Source organism: Phaseolus vulgaris, chromosome 7, assembly GCF_000499845.2.
Source record: "Phaseolus vulgaris cultivar G19833 chromosome 7, P. vulgaris v2.0, whole genome shotgun sequence".
In the NCBI taxonomy this organism is placed as follows: domain Eukaryota; kingdom Viridiplantae; phylum Streptophyta; class Magnoliopsida; order Fabales; family Fabaceae; genus Phaseolus; species Phaseolus vulgaris.
Genome location: NC_023753.2, coordinates 5725923 through 5736401, shown reverse-complemented (window position 1 = coordinate 5736401; position 10479 = coordinate 5725923). Strand labels below are relative to the sequence as shown.

The window sequence follows — 10479 nt, the reverse complement described above, 5'->3', positions numbered from 1 at the left end:
CAGTCATATATTTTATCTTCTATTTTTATTGTTTTAGAGAAGTTAGTATTAATAGAATTTATGGCGCTTAATTAAGAGCATTTATGATAGTTTGAGCTCTTCAACTTACGATTTTTGTGGTGGAATTTGCGGAAGCTTCAATGGATTGTTGATGGAACAAGACTCTCTTAAGAGTTGTGGTAGTCTTGGAGGTGCATAAAGAGTAGGATAGTGAGAGAGGTTCGGCCAACTCTCTTTGTAGGTGAAAGGTTTGAAGATTAGAGACCTAAATCTTAAGAGATTTTAGGCAAGGGAGTAAGAATGACACATTTTGATAGCATTTCATTACTCAAATTAATCTTTCAATTTCAGCAACGAAGCTCTCCTTATATAGGACTAGGAGGCCAGAAATGAAGAGTCAAATGAAAGGCAAATGTGCACAAAATGAAATGAAGTTGGCGCCTAAATGAGAGCAGACATGTGGAGGTAGGTTCTAGAATCCTTCCATGTGTGGAAAGGCCTAGAACTTACTCTCTATGATGTCTATGTGTGAGCTGGACTTTAATTTAATTAGGAAATCCTAATTAAACTTAAGATTTAGCCTTCTAGGTGCCTCTTTGCATGTTTCAACACAATTACAAAAAGAAATTAAACTATGCTACTTTAAAAACTATTTTACACTAAAGTTTATGACATGTAAAATGTGTTCTCTTGGCCCCTCTTTAACCATAACTATAGTGATTGCCTTATTTTGATAGCTAGGTGGCCTTTTGAAAGATTGGTCCATCAATTTAGATTATTATGTGAAAGTGAATAGGTGGGGTTGTGTTATGAACAGTGGCCTCAAATAATTACTCCAGTAGTGAGGTCAGACTTCAAATACTTCAAATCACTTCCCAAGGTGAATAGATAGCTATATATGGAGGTGGAAACTTTGGCATATATATACAAGGCCCTCTTCTCTCAAACAAAACACATTAACTACCTTAAACTAAATATCTGTTTCCTTAGCCAAAATTGAGGATAATAACTTGGAACAGTACTGTTGATCAAGCTGACCAACCATGTTTCCTTTACAACGCGGCAATGAGCTGGTGATCCAATTTTCTAATGGTCTCCAACCGCAACACAAAATCTCTAAAGATCTCCTCCTGGATGATCACAATATCGATAATTCTCCCCTTGTCGCTTATTCAGATAAAAAATTGCGTACTAGCCACCCCAACAAACTTTTTTATGCGCCTGAAACCAGTCACGAAAATTCTACCCAAGAAGAATCTGCAAAAAAGATGGTTCACAGAGAGATTGAGAGGAAAAGGAGGCAAGAAATGGCAACCCTTCATGCCTCTCTTAGATCCCTTCTCCCTCTTTCCTTCATCAAGGTCAGCCAATTAATTATCCGTCTACTTTTCCATTTCTTTCCATTTTTTTCTTGATTGTGTTCTGGTTAGGGTTATTATTAGTACTATTCTTTTTCTATTGGATTTTCAGGGAAAGCGTTCCATATCTGATCAAATGAGCGAGACAGTGAATTACATAAACCACCTGCAGAAGAATATTAAAGAGTTGAGTGACAAGAGGGATAAGCTGAAGAAGAAACTTCCCATAAACTCCACCCTCGAAAGCCGTCAGAACAAGCATGAATCTAGTGGTTTCACTGTCCACCAAAATAGTAGTGGAGCTGTGGGGATTGAGATCAGTGGATTCAGTGAGGAAGGGGTTTCACTTTCTAAATTGCTGGAACTAGTGTTAGAAGAGGGACTTGAAGTTGTTTGCTGTCTTTCAACTAAAGTCAATGGCAGATTACTCCACAGTTTGCAGTGTGAGGTATGTACGTGTAGTAGATTCTTGTCTTCTAGTTATGTTATACGTTTTTTTCTGTGAAAAAGTATACACACACTACTATTTTATATTTTGCCTTCTGTTATTGATGAAATGGGTTCACTCACAGGTTGAAAATTCCGACAGTGTAGATCTATCTGAGCTGAGAAGAAAATTCTCCAATGTAATTGCATCATTTAGAGTTTCTGAATAAAACTTTGTGGTTTGGATATATATCTAGGCTCACTATCTGCTTATCAACGTGAAATTATAACATATATGACCATACATATCTGACCTTTCTAACTGGTTCTTATTTTGTCACTGAGTTACACTGTATATATTGGACACTCTTTGAATCTACAGTTTAGAACCTTCTACTTGCAGTTTCGGGAAGAGAAGGACAAAACTTGTGTAGATAAAATTTGCCTCCTCCTTTTTCTCTTCCCATCTGTCTTTGCTATGAAATTCAACATGATGGAGAGAGTTATGTTCCATTGCTTTTATAACCTCATTTAATCTCTAATTACATGCTAGAGTTACTTACCCTGAGAAATCTCTTGGCGATATTTAGATAAAATATCTTCACTCGTCCTGTTTATTGATTGATTATAATTTGACACAGTAATTAATTGGTAGAAGTTTTTCTTCTGATTTTAAGTATTGCATGTTTCTTAGGTTTGAATTATTTTTATGTTGAAAATTTCCCCACACCAAAAGGTACAATTACAATTCTAAACAAGAAAAAAAATCCGTTAACTTACCAATAAAAAGACTCTGGAACTACCGCATACTGAAATACCATTATGTCAAAATGTTTAAACTCGTTTTATGTTTTTTTAAAATTTATTTACTTATAAGTGTGAATGAAGGAGATAAATGTAGATGAAAAAATATGTGGATGAAGGAGGTGTGTATTTGAATAAAGGAGATGAGTGAGTGTGGAAGAGGAAGATAAATGTTGGTAAAGAAGAGGAGTATAAATGAAAAATTTGAGTGTAGATGAAGAAGATAAATGTGAATAGATTTATATATAAAAGTGAAAGATAAAAATTGTAATTTGTTATCTTTAAAACCGAACTTTTAGATTAAAATAATCTACCATTTTTATTTATTGTCATCAACACTTTTAAACTATAATCGATTAAATTTGTGTTAACTTAAATAAATATTAAAATTAAATTATATTAATGTTAATGATGTAACTTAAATAAATAATAAAATAAACAAAATTAATGTTGTTCTAATTAATATTAAACTTGTATAAATATTAAAAATAAATAAAATTAGAATCAATTATTTATTTTTAATATTTATTTTGGTTAAATATTACTTAACTTAACAGTAATTTAACATTATAACACAAATATGTTACTTATTAAAAAAAGTTAAAAAAATTTAAAGTTTATTATGTTCATAGTAAAACTCTATTGACTAAACCTGATATTATACAAATATTTGTATTGATTAAAAAGTTAATGTTAGTTAAATCAACTCTATTCTTATATTTAGTACCGGCTTAACCTTATAATTAGTACTGACTTAACCAATATATTAATATAAAATTAAATTTTAAAATAATTTTATGTAGTTTTAACCTTTTAGAAAAAATTAACTTTTTTTATCGCCTTAGAATCAACTTAGCGGATTTTAATAATTAGCAATATCAATTTTCACTGATGTTATTATTTAGAAGTTAATATGTTATTAGTGTTTTGTTGCACAGCAATTATTATCTTTGAAGAGGTACAACATTAAACAAAGGTTTATCTTTTTCAGTAAAGTTTTATATTTTTGGGTATAAATGACAAGGAATGAAACCCTATGTTGAAGGGATGAAGGGATATATTTTTGAATAGTGTAAGATTTTGTTAGTGTTAATGCACTTTAGCTAGCATCTCTTCAGCCAAAAGGTTCTGATGAAGTTGGTGCATGTGCATGGCTTGCCTACAATACTGTCTTTGCATGTATCATATACGTGATGCTCAGCAATTATGTGAAGATGTGTATTATTAGCCACTTTCCCCTTTAGTGCAAAGTAGAATTTTGATATTTGGCTCTGCATACGTTAATTTTGTTTCGTTTCATTTTCATTGCTTTAGCAGATTTTATTTTATGTGTTTCTCATATATGGCAGGATAAAACATCTGATTCTTTGTCTTGTGCTAGGAACTCCTAAGTTAGATGTTCACAAGATGAAAATTAATTTTAAGCACTTATGTTTGATATGTTTTATCCACATTGATTTGAAGTTAGATTAAACTTGCAACTGTTTAGATGGTAAATTAGTTAACTTCACATCCTACCAAAGCTCACTTGTGGGCTTTGAAATAAGAAAATTTAAGGAACCCGCACTTTAAAAATCTAATTCACGTAAATGTTAGGATGTAAAAATAGAAAATAGTTTTCTTGCTAGTTTGTTAAATGATGCATCTTAGGTTTGAGTTTATTATGGCAGTTACACGTGATAATTGTATTTTCTCGTAATATTTAATTTAATGATTGATATTTAACTTTTTTTTAATATTTTTTATATTTATTGTTTACCATTCACAAATATATAATCTTATGGAGGAGTTGATTGATTTTAATGCACATAAATATCGAAGATTCCACCTAAAAATAATGTCATTTAATAACATATATAAATAGATATAAATATTAAGTCAATTTCATAAGATTAACTTGAATTAAAAATCTATAAATACACTTTTAAATTATATAATCTACAAATTCAAAATTATATTCTAAATTACATGATAATCTGAAATACATTTTTAAATTAGATAAACTAAAATGCATTTATCAATCATAAAATACAGAAAAATATAGTATTGATAGTGTAATTTAGAACAAGTTTTAGAATTTTATAATCTCAAAACTGTAGACTTTTCTAACACCGCATAGAGGTGCAGGAAGAAATTAGGTGGGTATAAAAAGTAATTGTCTCCTATGAATTGGAAAGTGACTTTGAAGAGTAAACAGTGTTGGGTTTGCGGGTTTTATTTCTGCATCCAATATTTTAGACCTGCATCCAGTATACTTTTGAAATTCTAAAATGGTCTTTCATTTTGGAATTGAAAATTCAAAACTAAAAAATATATTTAAGAAAAAAAATTCTTAATAATTTCTTTTTTAGAAATAAAATTAGAAAACCAAATTTTCATTTTGGAAGAATAATTTTGAAATAAAAAAAATAAAATAAGATTTTTTTTCAAACATATAATATAAAAATATATTTAAAAAAGGATGCCAGAAAATTACAGAAAAGGTTTTAATTATTTGGCATCAGTGATTAAGTGAAAGTCCAAATTTGTTGGGTTGAGTAAGCAATGGCATCCTAAAGAGGATAAATTTCCATCCCGTGCTTATAGGTGTAATCTTTTACATTTAAAACATGTTTATAATAAAAAGGAAAATTAATTATAAAATATGTTTGGACTTAATATGGTATTTAGTGGTAAAGCTATATTATATGATATTGGTACAAGTATTTTATTACTCAATCCAATTTTAAAAATTTAAAATAAAATAAAGCAGTATTAAAAATGATTGTTAAGAGACTACCAATTTGGGTTAAAATAAATATTATTTTATATCTTAAAAAGACTAAACACCTCATATTTTTATTTCATATGTTTGCTTAGATAAAAGTATCCCAAGTGCAAAATTAGGGACACATTTTTAAAATGCAATATGATACTATAATTGGACAATGGAAATTGTCTGAACCAAGTTATTGCCCACTTTCTATTTACAATCTGCCCGTGGACAGAACAGAATACACTACTATTTTTCTGCATCAAAATTAAGTAAGCAGAATCAACCCCGAATTCATTTGTTCCCTTTGTTGTATAATTATGTGAGGATATTTCGTAAGCAAATCAAGTTTGCTTATGAAGTTTTGGTATTCATCATATACCCTCTGGTTTTGCCCCATTTTCCATGTAGCACGGTGCCTAGAGAAAACAATTTTACAGTGGGAAAAAAAATCTGAAGTAGTTCCAATGTCTGCATTCCCTGTAGCACAGCACAATACCAAATTATCTCAAAGCCTTTACCACCTAGGAACTATTAGGTCAATCAACAGCTTAAAACGGCATTGATTACGGAAACATGGGTCCGTTTGAGTTTGACTTGACATGAAATAACCCAGGAACAACCTCTTATCATCATCATCTAAGTTAGACACAGACTTTTGGCTCAATAGAGCCATGTATCAGATCGGAGTGTACTTGTGCTTCTATGGAAATTATAATTCCAATTTCCCATTTGTGAATTACATCTAGATTGCTCTATTCGAAGGCAAAATAAAATAAGTGTATCCTAATTGCGGAGCCAATTCAAAATCAGCATAAACATCAAACAGTAATGGAAATGACTTGGTATACAAAAGGCAGTGTGCTTTTTCATCACCAAAACTTTCTTCCTTTTTTGAATATTTCCATTCCACTAAACTACAGAACAGACCATGATTTTGAAGGCAAGGCTAAAAGTGAGTGTGAAAGAAGATGAGGGAGTGTTAAAATAAGTAAAAACGCGTTCCTCCAATACCAAGAACACAAGTGTTCCCCCTTCTAGAACTAGCGTAGATGAAAAAATGTTAGTCAGCCTCACCGCCGTCACCGCCGTCACCGACTTTGGTTCCTGGAGTTGAGGGGGAAAGTATTGCGCGGCAACTGCGGAGGCTCCAGCTCGCCACTCAGCATTCCGAGAAGCTCCTTCATGGAAGGACGACGAGCGGGTGACTTGTGCAAACAAGCGAGCGCAACCCTCACGCACAGACTAGCCTGCTCTTCGTCCAACCCCTCAACACCCTCATCCACCACTTCTAGAAGCTTCCCTCTCCGCCCACATTGCCTCGCCCAAGACACCAGATTCGCACGCTTAAACTCCGATATAGGCGACCCTGTCACCTGAAGTGGCCTCCTGCCGGAAACAATAACAAGCAATAAAACCCCGAAACTGTACACGTCGCACTTCTCAGAAACATCCCCATTGTAGCCATACTCAGGAGCCACGTAGAAAACCGTTCCCCTCATACTCGGACTACTACTCACACCACCACTCTTGGCTACTATTTCTCCACTACAAGTCCCAGAATCGTAGCTGTTCCATCTAACTCCATGTACATCCCCACTCAACCACGAATCTACACCATCTTCTACCTTCAAATCACCCTCACCGTTACTACCCTTTCTCTTTCTCTTCTCCTTCTTTTTCTTTTTCTTCGTCTTTCTCGCAAGCTCTTCTGAATACTCCTCCTTCCACCATTCCCTCGCTGCCCTTCTCTTCTCCTTCTTCGAAACTCCACTGTCATCCATCGTCTCCCACCACTCCAATTTCTTCCTACTTTTCTTCTTCTCCGCTACTCCACTGCTCGACCCAGAAGAACCCTTCTTCACCGCCGTCGGCCTTTCCTTCTTCAACTCCTTCCCAATCCAATCTATCACATAATCCGACCCGGTGTTGCCTTCAAACGATTTCTCCGTGTTGACGCTTTGAGTTTCTAACTCCGACCCACAATCGCTCTCGGACTCGTCCCTTCTCTTCTCGTCGCGTTTTTCTTTTAACTCTTGCACATGGGGTTTTAATCGCGCAAGGCCGAAGTCGGCGAGCTTGGCAGAGAAGGAGTTGTCGAGGAGAATGTTGGAGGGTTTGATGTCGCCGTGGATGACAGGGGGGTCGAGCGAGTGGAGGTAGTGGATGCCTTTGGCGATGTCGAGGATAATGGAGAAGCGGTTATTCCAGCTCTTCAGGTGAGGGGTTTTGCAGCGCAAGAGGGCGTCGTGGAGGTTGCCGTTGTGCATGAGGTGGTAGACGAGGAGGAAACGCCGGCGTTTGGGGTCGGAGGAGAAGCCGATGGCGGGCACCAGAGTGGGGGACCGGAGCCTGGACGCGAAGAAGAGCTCGTTGTGGAACTCGCGCTCTCCCTGCTGGGAGGCAGAGTCCATGAGCTTGACGGCGACGGGGTCCCCGGCGAGGGTGCCGGCGAAGACGGGACCGAAGCCGCCGTGGCCAAGGCGCGTGGAGAAGGAATTGGTGGCGCGGCGGAGGAGGGGGTAGGAGAAAGGGTGAGGGGGAGTGGAGTCGGAGTCGGAGGAAGGGGTGGTGCGTTTACGCTTGCGGAAGCAGAGGCAAAGTAAAAAGAGAAAGGAGCAAACGGAGGCGGTGGAAGTAACCGGAGGGTTTAAGAGGCGGTGGTTAGAAGGCGGTGCCGACGTGGAGAGTTGTCGAGATGGCATGGCGAGAAAGAGAGAAATTGTTGGAAAGAATGGTTCATGAATAAGTTGAAGGCTTGAAGGGGAGTGTCTCTGTTTTGTGAATGAATAATGCTAGTGTGTACTTCTGACCAGACCGTTTCTTACTTTGTTGCCCTTCTTTTCATTGGGATTGGGACGTCACAGGCACAAAATTCTCTTTTTCTCCTCTCTCCTTCTCCTCCAACAGGACACAGATCAATTTCTCTGCAGACAATCATCCCTCCATGCAAAACCATTCTCCATTATCTCTCATTCCTTTTACAAACATCCAACCACAAAACTTTATAAACATAAATCTGAACCAATTATATCTTGGAAATTGGCTTGCGAAAAACACATTCGTGCTTATCTTGGACTAATTTACATAGACAAAAGAAACATTTTTTAATATTTGGTAGAGTAACAAAGATCACAAGATTCATGTGAAAAATTAAAGACAGAAAATGTTGTTTTGAGTGTGAACATGAAAAAATAATTAATTTGCTTTAAGCGCACCACTATTCCAAACTCAAGCAAAACGTGTGGATGAATTTCACTGCAAAATTGTGATATTGGTTACGCTGCAGGACACTAGGAAACACCCACCTAATTTACAATTACATTTAACTAAAATTAAAATAAATAATGCTCTATTATATTTGTGATTTTCTTTCATTTGAACTCCACACGTTTTTTTTAAAGAAAAGTTTTTTTTGTAGGTAAAAGTTGAAACCAGATCACATGTAAATATAGAAATGGAGAAGGTTGAGGTTACCCTGCACAATAACTAGTACCTATAAACGCGGTCCCTTCTGAGTTTTTATGATTCATGCTTACCTTATTACATTATGACTACTAAATGATTGCCTATATTTCATAATACATCTTCTCCATTTTCATAAAGTTCTGATCCCTCTTTTCTTTCGTTACAAGGAAAAGCCAACGGAAAAAGACTAATGATTACAACTTCTTCATATACTTTTTATTTTCATGACATACAAATATTAATTTGAAGGTGCATTTGTCAATAGTAGGTTTGACCTAATGGATCCAACACCATTTACAAATCTATTCTTTCTGTGACTTTTATAAATATATTTTACGTTTAATTACTACTTGCAATATCTTATTGACAAATTATCTCTAAATATTTTCAGGTTTTGAGTGATCCACTTTTGCAGTTTTGTAATTGTCAATTTGTGGTGTGAGATATAGACACGTTGCCTTTATTTTCGTTTTTAGTTCTGGTCAGCTTAAGCTCCATAATAAAAATATAACTATAGCCTTCACATGACGCATCGCAACCCTTGAGTTTGTCGTTTCACTATTGCAAAATAAAATGGTAAACAAGTTTGTCCCAATTTGTCTCAACAAGAACATTTTTTAAGGAATTGCTACGACAATTCTCCTGAATTGACCCCTCACTGGCTTGCTACCTCGTTCCTCTTTAAATCAATTGTTTTGTAGGGTATGCTTTTCTTGTGTAATTGTAAAGATCGTTTGGTTTGGTTCATCTATAGAAGTTTTTATTTTTCTTCTTTTGGTGTACATTAATATATTTCTTGGTATACCCATGCATATGGGAGCTTTGAATTGCAAAAGCATATACATAAAATATATATGTCAAACTTTCTAATTAAAAACAAAACATTCTTTAGTCAACCAAACTCACAATATAGTTCGTGTGGTTTTAGTCAAACAAAAATCATTTGGAAAATTCTAATCTCAAAACAATAGTATTTTTTGTTCAGTCTATAGCCACCGCACGTTCCCATTTTTAATGACCAAATATTTCCCTCTTTTCGATTTTTTAAACTAGTTCACTCTTGCGGCTATCATCTTCAATTGGGAATTGTTTGTTGTTTATACATATTGTTTTTTAACATCATTTTGAAAATTTATACAACCATTTTTATATTCAGATATCAAATTATTAGTTCTAATTTATAACTTACGAGCCTTTGCAAGTAGATAACTTTATTTCTTCTAAAATATATAAGGGTTAAAGTTTACAAAATAAAGAACATTTATAATTACTGATTAAAGATGGTCTTATAAAAGTTTAAACAACTTCACACTTTGTTATGCATATACGTGTATTTTTTTCCATTTTCTCGAAGTTTTAAAAGAGACAAATCTCAAATTATATTATCCATAAGAGATTTGATTTCAAGTTTAAATAATATTGAAGTTTTATTGATGCAATGTGCATGGCTATATAATCTTTCATAATGTGATTTTAGTAAATTCGTGGTATTGTTTAATTCGTGATTTTAGTAAATTCATTAAGTTTTGGGAGGATTGTTGGATGAATATTTTATTTTGTTTTTCATGTAAAGAGGCTCTGCTATATGAAATAAGGAGATGGGAAAATAATTACTGGATACGAAACTTGGAGTGGATGATGAATTTTTTTTATTGGGAAGAGGTTCAGCTT

The 10479-nt window shown here is 34.5% G+C and overlaps 2 protein-coding genes across 2 annotated transcripts; one reads left to right on the top strand and one right to left on the bottom strand.

The window, feature by feature from the left end:
- Positions 1 to 933: 933 nt before the first annotated feature.
- On the top strand, positions 934 to 2311 carry LOC137829703 (transcription factor bHLH118-like). The gene is made up of 3 exons (XM_068636587.1): positions 934 to 1361; positions 1471 to 1806; positions 1931 to 2311. Exons 1-3 carry the CDS (start codon positions 1044 to 1046, stop codon positions 2012 to 2014), a joined length of 738 nt encoding a protein of 245 aa, XP_068492688.1. The 5' UTR covers positions 934 to 1043; the 3' UTR covers positions 2015 to 2311.
- Positions 2312 to 6134: 3823 nt separating this feature from the next.
- LOC137828410 (receptor-like serine/threonine-protein kinase At4g25390) lies at positions 6135 to 8517 on the bottom strand. The gene has a single exon (XM_068634973.1). It carries the CDS (start codon positions 8043 to 8045, stop codon positions 6432 to 6434), a length of 1614 nt encoding a protein of 537 aa, XP_068491074.1. The 5' UTR covers positions 8046 to 8517; the 3' UTR covers positions 6135 to 6431.
- Positions 8518 to 10479: the final 1962 nt, after the last annotated feature.